This window comes from Myxocyprinus asiaticus, chromosome 18, assembly GCF_019703515.2.
Source record: "Myxocyprinus asiaticus isolate MX2 ecotype Aquarium Trade chromosome 18, UBuf_Myxa_2, whole genome shotgun sequence".
NCBI classification, from domain to species: domain Eukaryota; kingdom Metazoa; phylum Chordata; class Actinopteri; order Cypriniformes; family Catostomidae; genus Myxocyprinus; species Myxocyprinus asiaticus.
The window spans coordinates 10,197,501-10,214,119 of NC_059361.1; the positions used below are offsets into that span (position 1 = coordinate 10,197,501).

Sequence of the window (16,619 nt, forward strand, 5' to 3'; positions counted from 1 at the left end):
TTACAATGGAATTGAGCGTGGTCCATTTTTGGAGGGTTTAAAGGCAGAAATGTGAAGCTTTTAATTGTATAAAAGCACTTACAGTTGTGCTCAAAAGTTTGCATACCCTTGGAGAATTGGTAATATATGTACCATTTTTAAAGAAAACATGAGTGAGCAGGCAAAACACATTTCTTTTATTTCTTATGGGATTCATATTCAACTGTAGGTTATAACAGAATGGCACAATCATAAAACAAAACATGGCAACAAAGAAAAAAATGAAATGACCCCTGTTCAAAAGTCTGCATACCCTCAGTTCTTAATACTGTGTATTGCCCCCTTTAGCATCAATGACAGCGTGCAGTCTTTTGTAATAGTTGCCCATTCGTCTTGGCAAAATGCCTACAGGTCATGCAGAGTCTTTGGTCATCTTGCATGTACAGCACGTTTGAGATCTCCCCAGAGTGGCTCGATGATTAAGGTCAGGAGACTGTGATGGCCACTCCAGAACCTTCACCTTTTTCTGCTGTAACCACTGGAGGGTCAACTTGGCCTTGTGCTTAGGGTCATTGTCATGCTGGAAAGTCCAAGCGCAGCTTTCGTGCAGAAGAATGAAAATTGTCTGCCAGTATTTTCTGATAACATGCTGCATTCATCTTGCCATCTATTTTCACAGGATTCCCCATACCTTTAGAGCTCACACACCCACAAAACATCAGTGAGCCACCACAATGCTTCACAGTGGGGATGGTATTCTTTTCACTATAGGCCTTGTTGACCCCTCTCCAAACATAGTGCTTATGGTTGTGACCATAAAGCTCTATTTTGGTCTCGTCACTCCAAATTACAGTGTGCCAGAAGCTGTGAGGCAGTAGAGGTGCAGTAAAGGCTTCTTTCTGGCAACTCGACCATGCAGCTCATTTTTGTTCAAGTATCGTCGTATTGTGCTCCTTGAAACAACCAAACCGTCTTTTTCCAGGGCAGCCTGTATTTCTCCTGAGGGTACCTGTGGGTTTTTCTATGTATCCGGAACAATTCTTCTGGCAGTTGTGGCTGAAATCTTTCTTTGTCTACCTGACCTTGGCTTGGTATCGAGATCCCTGAATTTTCCACTTCTTAATAAGTGATTGAACAGTACTGACTGGCGTTTTCAAGGCTTTGGATATCTTTTTATATCCTTTTCCATCTTTATAAAGTTCCATTACCTTGTTACACAGGTCTTTTGACAGTTCTTTTCTGCTCCCCATGGCGCAGTATCTAGCCTGCTCAGTGCATCCATGTGAGAGCTAACAAACACACTGACTATTTATACACAGACACTAATTGCAATTTAAAAAGCCACAGGTGTGTGAAATGAACCTTTAATTGCCACTTAAACCTGTGTGTGTCACCTTTTGTGTCTTGTTACATGGCCAAACATTCAAGGGATCAGGGCCATTTGGGTGATTTCTGTTAACATTATGATTTAAAAAGGAGCCAAAAGACTATGTGATAATAAATGGCTTCATATGATCACTATCCTTAAAAAAGGATAAAAAAAAAAAAAAAAGTAAAAAAAAAAGTCATATTTTCACAATTTCTGCCAGGGTATGCAAACTTTTGAGCACAACTGTACATTATTTAATATCTATATATATGTATGTTATGGCATTAAAAATAGCAGCGAGGTTCAGCAATTTGTTTGCACTAAGCTCATAATAAAATATCCCATAAAACGTTTTGTTACATGCAATGTTTTAGACAAACGAATTACAGAACCACATTTCAAGGACAATATAACAAAGTGTTGCAATAATTTAAATAAAGAAAAGACGGAAAGCAGTGTTTTCTTTTATATTATTTTTAATATATGCATCATATTTTATACTGTACCTCAATGTACATTATTCCACGTGTTTTTATATTAATGTACCTTGTGTTATATTATCCAGGCATTATAAAGAGAGAAGTTGAGTTCGGGAGTCTGGAATTTAGACCTACGTGTATCAAAATGCATGTGTAAATAAATATCCAACAGTTCTCTTTACTCCCCTCACTCGCATAAAAAACACAGATGATATACTCCTCAAAATGCATCAACAGCATGGAAAGAACATAATGAAACAGTTATTCCAAATTAGGAAAATAAATGTTTTAACAGCATTCAGTATATTAATCTCAAACAGCTGAAGGGTGCAGACAGTAGACTGGTATAACAACCACACCGCAACAGCGCCACCTACAGTACAGGAGTAAACATTTGTACGGACTCGGTGTGAATAGACCTTCTGTCAGACGTTGGTCTCGCAAAATCATCTCGGATTTGGTGTGAACAGGCCTTAACCCAGATTTTTGCTTTTTTTAAAGAAAAGTTTTTTTGGTGATCAGCATTATGCCACAAATGCTGTTGATTGAGCTTAAATTGTATTGAACCATGAATATTCTTTTAAGCCACTTTTACTGTATGCTACAAAGAATTTGGAACCTTTTGCCAATTAAAGTTGGACAAGCTCCAAGCATCCACATTTTTAAAAAGCTTTTAAAGCCTTTTAAGTTAGCTTTTGATTTATAGATTTTAAGTTATTGTACTCCGCTTTTATTATCTAAAATAGATAGATCTGATTATATTTAATATATATTCTTTTTATATGTTTTGTTTTGCATATATAGTCTTTCTTGTTTTTATTTTGTTTTTGATTTAGTTTTTTTCCCCCTAAATGTTTTTAGGCTATATCCTGGCCATTTGAAGCATTTGAGCTGCTTTTATGTATGAAAGGTGCTTTACAAATAGTTTTATTATTATATTAAATGTGATTATCTCACAATTATAGTTTAGTTTGCACTCTGCACTATTAGAACATGCGTTCAGAGCCATAGTCAATACAGATCATTCAAGGTTTTGTATTGCTGTTTCTATTGTCTTTATCCATTCTCTGCTGTGTGTTTGTGTATGTGTTCTCGTACATTTGAAAACATGGCTTCCTGCTGACCAGCACTTTAATTCAGCCATCAATAACCTCAGGCTGACCTCTAACCCTTGTGGTTGTACTAATTGTTTGATGTTGGGTTGATGGTCAGAGTAGCATTAAAGGACTGCAGAGATACTTCTGGACCTCCTGTATATTAGAAAGGATCAAATCAAGCATCCAAACATTACATCGGTACACTCATAATCAGCATGAGGGGGTGGACAGACTGTTAAACTGTTGTTAAGTTTCATATGATTCTCAAACATTGACATTTACAGCCCCTAAAAGCCTTTTGTTTCTTTGTGTTTGTCAGGGCGGGTCGTTCATACAACCTTTAAACTTTTGAGTGTTTTTCATCGTACATTCTTTCATTTCTTTTTTAACGTTCTGCTTTGGAGAGCAAGATCATAAATCTGTCAGGTGATTTGAGGTGGTGCAATTCATTTCTATCATCATGCTTTTCTAAGATCAAAGTCTGACTCTGCATTTGTTTGTAATTCTACTGTTCTGATGGTTGTATGTGCTGCGACTTGAGTTTTAGCACTGCGTATAAAAATAACCCCACAATTCATGGCAACATGCACTGAGCTGTTGTTAAGTTAAATTGATAGTTCCCTCAAAAATGTAATTTCAGTCATCATTTATTCGCCCTCATGCTGATCTAAACCCATATTGTGGTATTTTTCTGTGGAACACAAAATTTGGAAATTTTGAAGAATGTACACAAACCTCTTTTCTATACAACAACAGTTAATGTTGAACACAGATGTCAATTTCCAAAAAGGACAAAAAAAAAAAAAAACACCATGAAAGCACCATAAAGGGATCATAAAAGTAGTCCATACAACTTTTTGCATTATATTCCAAGTCTTCTGAAATCATCCATTACATTTTGAAATGGACCCAAATTTTTGTCTTTACTCACTGAAAATCGTCTCATGTTTATTCATAATGGCACTACCAATGTGTTTCAAAAACGCCATTGGTAGTCGTGTGTCTCATAACCAAATAAAAATGCACCCAGTTTGATTATGATCAAACTTTTGTGTTTCACGGAAGTAAGTAATTTATACAGGTTTTGAACAACATGAGTGTGAATAAATTATGACAGAATTTTCAGTTTTGAGTTAACTAGTCCTTTAAGGCTATTTCTGGCTGATGTTTTTGGTTCAGGGACACATTGTTGTTGGTTGTATTTAAAACCATGAATGTGTGTAATGAGGTTTATTATAGCAGTCTCCTCATGCGCTCTGAGATTGCAGTGGATTACTCCTCTCACACAATCCCTCTGCAATGCCTGTCACAGAGGGAGCCGCTGTGTGCTTTTCATATGGACGTTTAACTAGATGCCAAATGACCCGCCCCTGAGTCCCCATCCGCCCCTGACCTAAAGATAAGCTGTTGACAAAATTATTGTATGGCTATCGAAAGTCTCGGGCAGGTTTGCGCTCTTATCCAGGTCAAGCTTGTTTGCGAAAAAGCAGGCTAATATGTATTTTTCCGCCAGGAGCCCACCTTTGTCTTTTAAAGTCTGCTCTGGGTGGGAGTGCTGTCATGTGGGCGACCTGAACTCTCACCTTTATGCGCACATAACATCTCCCCTGAGAATCTCAATGCATTTTATTGAGTTTTAATGAAAAGTGGATTTTTAGCTGCACTATTACATGAAACATTGCTGCTACAGTTTAAAAAACAATTTACTTCTGAGGATGAAAGTAGCAATGATTGTTTTACTAAATTTAAGTTAATAATTTTAGTTGATCACCTATATTTATATCAATATCTTGATTGATTTAAGAAATGATAATAAACAACAGTAAATAGACAAAACAAAATGTCTATCAAAATAATATAAATTAAAATGACATAAAAAAAACTAACAAATGAATCACAAATTATCGAATGGATCGGTCTGGCTCTATAATCTGATTTAAAGTGGTAAAATCATGGCCTCTCATGGCTTATCTTTTTAATTTACTATATATTTGTTAGTGACTGGTTTCTGATCAGTGTTTCTGAAGTTAAAGGTGCAGTCAGTAAGTTTTTGTTTACATTGTCTTGGTCTTACACTGACACCTACTGATGTGGATGCAGCATCATTCAAACTCAGTAGTTTTCAGTTACAGATTCCATAGTAGAAGTTCACTATACACAGCCAGATTAATAAAATCCCTGAGTGAAAGTGTCCAATAACAGGGTGGTTACTGAGATTAAGTGAGTAGTATTCGGCTGGTCATGTGATCTTAACATGGCAGCCCCCATGAGGGGACCCTCTCCATGTAGAATAAAACAGCTTTTTAAGGTTACTGATATGACTGAAGTCTTCATCTCAAATGAGTGGTCATGATTTTAGACATATGTTTCAAAATTACAGTTCATTTCTTTAAAAGTAAAACTTTTTAAATGAGGAAGAAATTACTGAGCGCACCTTTAAATAGACCCTTTTCACATTTCCGTGTTTGGATCAAACAAGTAAACTACAGCGGGATAAACTTTTACAGTGGTGAATAAGTCTGTCAAATTGAAATTCTAAATTTAAATATCAAATTTTACACATTCGAATGCTAAAATTAGCATTTAAAAAATTGAATTTCCTTTTAAATTGAAACTGAGTACAAAAAATGCATCGTTACTGCACGAGATGCTGAAAAAACAGCGAGACACAATGCAACAGTCAAATACATCCTTCTAGTTAGCGGAGGTGGAGGTTTTTGACGGTTGTGTCTCGACTTTTCCATGATCTCTTGTCAGTGTCTCACTACATAGGCATTAGGTGTAGTTGAAGTCAGAAGTTTACATACACTTAGGTTGAAGTCATTAAACCTCCCACACTCCACAGATTTCATATTAGCAAACTATAGTTTTGGCAAGTTGTTTAGGACATCTGATTTGGTCTAATTTGGCGTACGTAAACTTCTGACTTCATCTGTATGTACATACAACTGTATTTAATGAAAAACACTGTGGTACCACCTGTATTATGAAGCTTGAGTCCATGGTAGTATTATGGCACTGATATAGGCTACTGTGCAACACTAAGTTTTTTCATAGAACTATCTATTGAAGTGTTTCTTTTCTCTTTTACTTAAAGGGGTCATGAAATGCTCTTTTTTTTTATATAGTTTTATTATCTTCCCAGAGGTCCACTGATAATGTTAGTAATAATTTAGTAATATATGATAACCCTGTTTTTAGCCCTCTGTCTAAAACACTCTGTTTTGGATTAAGTACTTCCTTTAAACTCAACGTAAATGCTCGCTGTTCTGATTGGTTAACATCGTGCAGCCCCTCGAATAGAGCCATTTCAGAAACCCAATCGGAAGAAAACGAATAGGTACCAAAACATTATAATACTAAATGTCAGGGTTTACACATAATGCACATCCAACACATTGCATCCGAATATATTAAACTGTTCATCTGAAGCATAGCTGTTAACACTCTACCATAGAAGCGTCCGTTGCGGCACATTGCGCCGACAGTAAACAGATGTCCTGTTCCATTTTGCGCTGCACAAACATGCAATCCACTCTAAAATACGCTGAAGACACATCCACATTCTGTTTCCAGTATCATTCAATCATGTTTTCATACTCCAACTAAAAATAGCGCAGATGGGCAAAAGAACGTGTCCATGACACGTTTGTGCTCAAAACAGCAGGGCAGAAGCTGAATGACAGAGAGCTTCTCCTCTTCAGAGTTGTAACTTAACACCGCATCTTTTAAAAGCGGCCTGTGATATGTATCAAGCGGTCAAAGACGTCTGTCTTTGCACTTTTATGAAGAAAAACATTTAAAACCAGACAGGCACATGAAGGTGTCCTGTGTAAGTCCTGATCCTTTTTCTATTGTACAATGACCTCTTATATGTCAAAAGATCAAGGAAAATTTGATTCCTAATGTCATGACTCCTTTAATATTTGAGAATATGAACTGGGTCAATCTTTTGACTTGATCATTTTATGCACATTTGTTAACAGCCAGTCAATTTGTAGATTTTTCCCACCACCTGAAATAATGTAACAAAATTCTAATTTAGTTCCTCAGCCCTGTTGACAGCCCTAGTGGTGAATGGCACATATTAGTTTTGCATTCCCATTATGTTTTGGAGTGGTGGTGGCGTAGTGGGCTAAAGCAAATAACTAGTAATCAGAAGGTTGTTGGTTCAATCCCCACAGCCACCACCATTGTGTCCTTGAGCAAGGCACTTAACTCCAGGTTGCTCCGGGGGGATTGTCCCTGTAATAAGTGCACTGTAAATCGCTTTGGATAAAAGCATCTGCCAAATGCATAAATGTAAATGTAAATATGCTGTCAATCCCTCATTAACTGTATTTGAAATCCCATGGCAACTAGTTTTTTGTGTTTTTTGTTTTTTTTTCTTTTGTTATTAATGCCAGGGTAATATAACACAAAGAATAATTTGATAAATTTAATTCAATCAGTTAAAAATATTAAAAAGTTGGATAGATTTACACTGCTAAATAAGGCAGAAATGCATCATCACGGTCCGTGAAAAGGGTCCATTATTGAAGTTTGTTAATATTTTGATATTATTGTACATCAGTGATGATAAGGTTTTTTTTTTTTTTTTATCCTGTAGGGACTCCAGTGAACAGAATTCCCATCATGGCAAAGCAGGTGTTGGATCTGTACATGCTCTATAAGCTGGTGACAGAGAAGGGTGGACTGGTGGAGGTCATTAACAAGAAGATCTGGAGAGAGATCACTAAGGGTCTAAACCTGCCTACCTCCATCACCAGTGCTGCCTTCACGCTACGCACACAGTATGACACACACACACACACACACACACACACACACACACACACACACACACACACACACACACACACACACACACACACACACACATATATTCTTCTCAACAGAATCTGCCTCACTCTAATTAGCCTGGAAGATGAATTGATCTATTGATTTGATTTGGGTTTACTGTGGGTGGGTAGATGCGTAATTCAGATTCAAATGAATATTTATTGCCATGGCAACATTGGTAACTTTAAATATTCATGCATGCTCTTTTACGCATATATGTGTTCAGTTTTTAAATTTAAATAAGGATTTTTGGAATTACGTTAATGAGAATTGGGGGAAAATGTGCTTAATTGTAATACAAAACAATGTCAAAATGCATCTTAATGGTCCTAAAACAGTCTTATTTTTATGCAAAATATAATGTCTTATTTCTTTTTGATTTTGGGGTAAAATATGGACTTTTTAACCTTGACGGTTTGGGGGAGTTTCACCTATTTGCATCGCCATGGAATAAATGTTTTTTTTTTTTTAGGTAATTCTGACTTTCTATCTGACAATTGTTACTTAATTTATCACAATTGCAACTTTATAAAGATATAAAGTCAGAATTACCTTTTTTTTTTTTTTTTTGTGGTGGGATCAAGGCATAGTTTTCGCTGTATGTGTGAACTGAAGATATCGTGACTGTTTGTTTTGTCTGAGGTTTGTTACAGTTGTTTTATTCTTGGGCATAACATGGACTGTAAATAACATACATACTGAAACATATTCCTGTATTTAAATTGAAGCATTTGGCCTGTTATCTAAACTGCTCTTGTTTTCTTGTCTCTGTCAGGTATATGAAGTATCTGTACCCATACGAGTGTGAGCGGAAGGCTTTGAGTTCTCCCAGTGAACTACAGGTGGCCATTGACAGTAACCGTCGTGAGGGGCGTCGACCTAGCTACAGTAACAGCCTGTTCCGCTTTAGCCCCTCCCCCAGCTCCGCCCCTCACATCCTCTCACCTCCCAAGATGCATCTGTCCGCACTGGGCCCCGGGGCCATTGGGGCCCTGAACGGACTTCATGCGTCACCTGGGCCGTCTCTGAAAAAGGGACTGGGTGAGTGAGAGTGCTTTATGTTCGTTTAAACTTTCTTACCCTGAAATAACCGTCCACTGTTCTCATTCACACCATTGCTGTTTGCTAGAGGAATATTACTGGTTATTATCCACATGATGTCTATGTGATTTATAAAAATGTTTTACCAAATTATTGTCTGTGGTACTTGACATCAGACCACTCAAATGCTGTCTATAGATATAACAATGTAAAATAAACCAGAATATTAAAGACGCAATAAAACTGACGAACACCATTTTCTTTCTTGTGCTGACACATTTGTTTTTGGAAACTGGAAGGGAATGGGGTAGGGACATATCGAATGGCTTGTCCTGATTTTTACGTCACAGCCACACAAAAAAACAGATGTTATTTATAATTTAGGCAGTAACATTCTCATTCTAGAGAGCATTTTATTGGCTAAAAAAAACATCTTGTATATGACCCTGTGAACAAGAAGAGTCATCAATTTTTAAAAAAAAATTTTTTTTATCCAGTTGTCTGGAAGGGAAACACTGTACATTTTGGGAAGTATATTTTAAAAGTTTACATCAAAGCTAATACATTTGAACTAAAATGCACAAAAGTCCCTTTTGATTTCATAAACTGGAATATTCTTTTTAAAACTGTACAGAATGTTCTAAGTTTTATAGTACAGCGTGTGCTCGCTGTGATATCGTAATTGTGCACTAAATAACTGTGCTGTGTTAGAGCGCCCTCTGTCTTCATGAAGATGAACTGCATATTCACAAATATTTACAGTCAAAGTGTTTCACTGCTGTTGCATACTAAGCTTTTGTCTTTTTTAAAATCCTGTTGATGAGTTAATAATCAAAAGGATTAACTCTGAATTTCTGTTATTAGGTTTATTGTGTGTCATTGGTTTTACAGGAAGTTTAAATTGTGGTAATTAGTGTGTTTTGTCCTTTTGCTGATTACAGCAGGGTTTCTTCCAAGAAAGGCACATGTTGTGCAGAAGATGGTAGTTATGAAAGAATACTTTTTTTTTTTTTTTGAGTTCTCGTAACATCTAATATAGTTCATTAGCCTAAAAGCCTGTTCACACTTAGTGAACATTTGCAGTGAAAATGACTAAGAATCTATATGTCTGCCTGTCTGTCTGTCTGTCTATCTATCCATCTATCTGTCTGTCTGTCTATCTATCCATCTATCTGTCTGCCAATCCATTTTTCTGTCTATCCATTCATCGGCCTATCCATCTATCTATCTGTCTGTTTGTCTTCCTGTTTATTTGTCTTTCTTCCTATTTACCTATCTGTCTGTCTGTCTGTCTATCTGTCTGTCTTCCTATTTATGTACCTATCTATCTGTCTGTCTATATCTAATCTGTCTGTCTGTCTCTCTGTTTGTCTGTCTAACTATTTACCTGTCTATCTACACTGCCTGGACAAAAAAAAAAAAAGTCCTAGTTTGACTTAAATAAGCAGATAATTAAGAGCCTATGATTGGATCTTTATTGCAGTGATTAATATGTTTCAACTGGCAACAATTCTTTTAACGCTAACTGATATAGTGTGCAGCTGCTCATTTCTTAAACAACCATGTCGGAAGGCGTATTTTGTGGTCGTGGAAAAGATGTTACTGTGTTTCAGAAGGGGCAAATTATTGGCCTGTATCAAGCAAAGAAAACAACTAAGGAGATTGCTGAAATCACTGAAATTGGGTTAAGAACTGTCCAACGCATTATTAAAACCTGGAAGGATAGTGGTGAACTGTCAGCTTTGCGGAAGAAATGTGGTCTGAAAAAAATCTTGAATGATCGTGATCGAAGATCACTAAATGCTTGAAGTCATATTGTAAAAAATCGACAGTAGAATTCACGGCTGTGTTTAATAGTGAAAGTAAGAACATTTGCACATGCACAATGTGATGAGAACTTAAAGGATTGGGACTAAACAGCTGTGTGGCCACAAGAAAGCCACTTGTTAGTGAGGCTAATTGGAAAAAACGACTTCAGTTTGCTAGGGAGCATAAGGATTGGACTATGGAGCAATTGAAAAAGGTCATGTGGTCTGATGAGTCCAGATTTAACCTATTCCAAAGTGATGGGCACGTTAGGGTAAGAAGGGAAGCACATGAAGTGATGCACCCATCATGCATAATGCCCACTGTACAAGCCTCTGGAGGCAGTGTTATGATCTGGAGTTGCTTCAATTGATCAGGTCTAGTCTCAGCAATGTTATGCGGCAATAAAATGAAGTCAGCTGACTACATGAATGTACTGAATGAACAGGTTATCCCATCAATGGATATTTTCTTCTCTGACGGCACAGGCATATTCCAGGACGACAATGCCAAGATTCATCAGGCTCAAATTGTGAAAGAGTGGTTCAGGGAGCATGAGGAATCATTTTCACACAAGAATTGGCCACCACAGAGTCCTGACCTTAACCCCATTGAAAGTCTTTGGGATGTGCTGGAGAAGTTTACCTGTCTGTCTATCTGTCTGTCTGTCCACATGTCTGTCTGTCTACCTATTTATGTCTATCTGTCTGTCTATCGGTATATCTGTCTGTCTGTCTGTCTGTCTGTCGTAAGGAACATATAAAAGTCACCTTGATAACAAACATGCAGAGCAAAAATAATTTATTCGAAACGCAATTTAATACCTTCCTCATTCATATTTTCTCCCCTCATTCTCTGTTTATCTCCTCCAGAGGACACTTTCCCTTCTCTGTTATGTGGGCGTTCTCCAGGCATGGCGCTGGCGTTGGGTCAGCAGCAGGTGGCGGGTTTGGCGCGAGCGGCCACACTGGAGCAGCTCAGAGAGAAACTGGAGACTGAAGCGCCGGAGAGGAAGATCGCTCGACTTGCAGAAGAGCAGCAGAGACTGATGCAGCAGGCCTTCCAACACAACCTGCTCGCCATGACATCACACATACCCATGAACCTGCGGCTCGCAGCTCCACCCAGAGGTCAGTGTATGAATCTCACGAAACCTGTCAAGAACATGTCCAGGTCATATTTCACCCCCAAATCAAAAGAATGAAATAATACTGATATAAGAAAAATGAAGCCTATTTTAGGACTTTTATGATTTGGTGCATTGTATCATTATTTTCATGACAATTAAGGAATGCCCCCTCAATGTTCTCATTACTGTAATGCATCTGGACATTTTGCATCATAGACAGTAATGGGAATTTGAATTTGGGGGAAATGTTGTGTAATTGACATGAAAAGGATGTCACAATGCAAAAAAAAAAAAAAAAAATGGTCTTAATGGTCCTATAAATAGGCTTTATTTTCTTTATGCAAAATAGAATTGTTTTCTTTTGCTTCTGTACTGAAATATGACCTGGACAAGTTTTCTTGAGATTCCTCCATTCTGCTCAAGATGTGACTGTGCTGGACTGTGTCAGTGTGTTAATGAGTCTAATTCAGGTTTTTGTTTGTGTAGATGAGAAACATGATCTGGCGATGAGTATTTCCTCTACTGGAGCGGCGGGTATCAGTGTATCAGTGAAAATAAATGGCATTATTTACTCAGGTATCATTTACTCTGCAGCCAAAACTCTGTTCCAAACACTTGTGATCAAATGTTCCCTCTAAGTTCTGTTCTTGCTAAGCAAAACCTATTTTTATTCTTTGACCTTTTAGCTGCCAGAACAGAGAAACACACACACTACTGTCTAGACCACTGTGAAAATGCTACTATTGTGTATTTTTCTAATTTAATACAGTGAAAATAAGGGGCCTGGGTAGCTCAGTGGTAAAAAGACGCTGGCTATCACTCCTGGAGTTCGCTAGTTCGAATCCCAGGGCGTGCTGAGTGACTCCAGCCAGGTCTCCTAAGAAACCAAATTGGCCGGGTTGCTAGGGAGGGTAGATTCACATGGGGTAACCTCCTTGTGGTCGCTATAATGTGGTTCGTTCTCGGTGGTGTGCGTGGTGAGTTGAGCGTGGATGCCGCAGTGGGTGGCGTGAAGCCTCCTCACGCGCTATGTCTCCGTGGCAACGCACTCAACAAGCCACATGATAAGATGCGTGGGTTGGCAGTCTCAGATGCGGAGGCAACTGGGATTCGTCCTCCACCACCTGGATTGAAGCGAATCACTACGCGACCACAAGGACTTAAAAGCGCATTGGGAATTGGGCATTCCAAATTGGATGAAAAAGGAAAAATAAAAAATAAAATATAAAAAATAATGGATCCAAGATGACAAAGTTATAAAATGTTGGTTTTGAATATACTTATAATATAGAAAAATATTGATTCAAAATGATCAAAATACTAATAACTACAGTCTTGACCAACACAAAATAGGTATCATTTGAAAGCAGTTCTACTTTACAATGCATGTAGGCATTATGACCAAAACTGAACAAGTGCTTTGAAATTTGCAGACAAATCAAAAGTTTTACGTTTTGATAATTTATTAAACCATTTTGCACTGTACATATTATTTTAATCAGTAAAAACAACAAACTCATCAAATGTTGTTGGAAAGCTCTCAAAGATTAGAGTACAACCAGCCTATTTGTTTTACATTACAAAAAATAAACGGAACATAAAATATCTCATACCATTAATTAGAGGAGGCGATTATTTTACAAATGAGCCCCCACACAAGGTAATCGGATGCATAGATCATTAGATAATTGACACGATGCAAAATGTGCACAGTGCACACAGCATCTGGCTATCTGGCATCTTGCAGTTTGGCTAAAAACACGTTAATTTTCCTGGATCAGGTGACATCAGTAAAAATTATGTAGAGTTATGGAGTGCTAAACCAATCGGAATGGGTTCAGACCAGTGCAAAAAGTCATCCATATTGGGGCAGAGAGACGTGTGATTGGAGAATGTTACATATGGCCACCAGGAGATGGTGCCAAGTACATGACACAGACTCAATGATGACTTAAGTGGCACAGAATGAAACACATTCTGTGAAATCTCATTACTAAAGTAATGTCTGCATGCTATGCAAACCTTTAGTCATTGTTGTGTTTGCATGTGTAATTAGTTCTTATGTACATTTTTCTTTTTGTACGTTTTATTTGTTTGGAGAGGTATTTAATGATACTAATTAAACAGTTGATACTGAGGCTGGTAACTAGAGTTTGGATCAGAGATCATGTGACTGTATTAAACAATCAATCAACATCTTTTCAGATTTCAGTCTTGTCTTTCTCTCTTTCAGGTACTTTGTTTACCCAGAAGTCTGCAGCTGCAGGTATGAATGTGTCTGCTGCAGCTACTGCATCTTCAGCTGGACCCAGTGGGGTAAAGACCTTCCCTGGTTCCGCCCCCAACCAAAGCCCCACCTCCTCTTTCTCCTCCAAGGGGCCAAGCTCAGCAGAACCATCCACCAACAGCTCGCCGTAGCTTGAGTGCATTCACTCGTTGCAGCCCAGCACTGTGCTGAATACATCAGTCATTGATCAAACTGTTGCACAACCAGTACCTCATTTTCTCCTGTCAACTTTGGCTGTCCACATATTTTGAAACATATTTGCGGTTTTCACACAACTACACAGATACATACACATTTGCATGCACCCATACACTAACGTCGCAACTCGCTGGATCTCATTCATGAAACGCGAGCAGAACAAACATCTTTGTAAAACCATTCTTGCATAAATTGTCGCATTCAATTCAATGCAACATTTTACATAAGAATGGACTCATGAACAGCTATTTTTTCTGCTCGTGTTTCACACAACTGGCGCGATGTTTTCGAGAAAACGCTGTTTACAATCAGAACGTTCAGCCAAACAACTGACAGGTTTCATAGAACTTGAAGATTTTATTTAGAAACAATGTGTGTTGCAATCTTTTGTTTTCTGATTTTGTTTTATTTTTTCTAAATTATATTTTTCACTCAAGGATCCTCATTTTACATACCTCAAAACAAATTATCTGCAGTGGTTTAATACTACAGGATTGTCTTTTACCTCAGGAGCTGTAGTTTATACTGTTTCTCAATGAATTTTATATTTTTTTAGAATTTGTCAGAATCAGGAATTTTAAGGATGGCACCTCAGTTGCTCTCTTCTATGCATTTGTCTCCTTATGGACCTGTCTGGGGTCTCGCACCTCACCATGGGCCCCTGTGGCCCTTTTATCTGGGCAGTATCTTTAGGGTGTGATGGTTTGGCAAGGGAAATTCTAAAAAAATCTCATGGGGGTCTTGGAATTATTGGTGGTTCCATGACTTCAGCCCCTGATCCCAGAACTGCCCAGAGAACAACCGTCAGTTACCTCAAACATACAAACGAACTAAATGGTTGATGTCACTCAGATGTCACACCTTTCACAAAACCTGTCAAGAACATTACCAGGTCATATTTCACCCCAAAATAAAAAGACAAAAATATGACATTATTTTGCATTAAGAAAGTCTATTTTAAGACCACAAAATTTTCTTTACATTGTGACTATTTTATTGCCAACTAAGCACATTTTCCTGCCAAACTCTTATCATCATAATCAGGGCTGGGAGGGTTACTTTTAAAATGTATTCCACTACAGACTATATATTCCGTTAGATTATTCAAGGTTAATAAAATACTGTAAATACTTCAGATTACCTCATCACAATTTTATATATATAAATGTGTGTGTGTTTTGACTATAAGTTGATGATAATGAAAGAAAAAAACCTGGTACCTGCCAGTACAGTAAGACAAAATACACTTATTAAAAATATTTTCTCGAAAAAAAAAAAAAAAAAAAGCCTAAATATCTTAAGCAGTGTTGCTTTTAAAACAAGCCAAGTAAATATATCTTGTTTTAAGGATTTTAGATAGTTTTACAGGAAAACAATACAAAAATGCTCATCAAGAATAAAATTTTTGCAGTAATTCTTTGCACAAATATCAAAATGTCTTACTAGAGAAATAAAATATATGATCTAATGTGGATTTTCTTGATGGAAAATTTAATCGTGCCTGGAAACAGTTGCATGTAAAAAGGTTAGAAATAGAATTTAGCTTAGCATAAATCTAAATGTTTACATGACAGTTTACATAAGATTGACTTTTTCTACTGCTCCAAACTTACTTCAAAACCCCATAGAGTGTACACTGCGACATATTTTTTTGATCGTGTGGATTCTCTCTGTAGAGCTGTTCAACCGTGACGTTAATTTGTAGGCGAATTCGTAAGGCTAATTCGGGAATTTCCTATAGGTTTCTATAATGTTTTCCAAATATCTTTATGTAGTGTTTACCACAGACCTTATTTTACTCAAAAGTCCAAAACTGCCATTATAAAAACCTATTGGAAAATCCAGAGTGAACCCATGGCTCAGAAATGCTTATTCTCTTCTGGGTTTTTGAACTACAACCTGAACATCTCTATTAAAGGAATAGTTCACCCAAAAATTAAAATTCTCTTATCATTTACTCACCCTCATGCCATCCCAGATGTGTATGACCTTCTTATTTCTGCTGAACACAAAGAAGGATTTTTAGAAGAACATTTTAGCTCTGTAGGTCCATAAAATGCAAGTGAATGTTGGCCAGAATAAAGGTAATCCATTAAACTCCAATAGTTAAATCCATATCTTCAGAAGCGTGATAATAGGTGTGGGTAAGAAATGGATCAATATTTAAGTCCTTGTTTACTATAAATTCTCCTCCCTACCCAGGTGCTGATATGCATAAATAATGTGAAACACCAAAAACAAAAGAAGAAGAATATGAAAGTGAAAGTGTAGATTTATAGAAAATGTTTTACATGTAATCTGTTACTTTCCAACCCTGACCGTAATGTATCCAGATGTTTTACTTTTTTATTTTTTTTAACTCTACAATTTTTATTGTATTCCAGTCATCATA

At 37.2% G+C, this 16,619-nt stretch overlaps 1 protein-coding gene across 1 annotated transcript in view; it reads left to right on the top strand.

The window, feature by feature from the left end:
• Positions 1 to 16,619, top strand: part of LOC127456477 (AT-rich interactive domain-containing protein 3B-like) — an 81,123-nt gene extending 64,504 nt beyond the window's left edge. Inside the window, exons 5-9 of the mRNA XM_051724994.1 lie at positions 7,534 to 7,717; positions 8,542 to 8,807; positions 11,486 to 11,743; positions 12,229 to 12,318; positions 13,976 to 16,619. Coding sequence (XP_051580954.1) covers positions 7,534 to 7,717; positions 8,542 to 8,807; positions 11,486 to 11,743; positions 12,229 to 12,318; positions 13,976 to 14,160 — 983 coding nt within the window. The 3' untranslated portion in view covers positions 14,161 to 16,619. The remainder of the gene's footprint in view (positions 1 to 7,533; positions 7,718 to 8,541; positions 8,808 to 11,485; positions 11,744 to 12,228; positions 12,319 to 13,975) is intronic.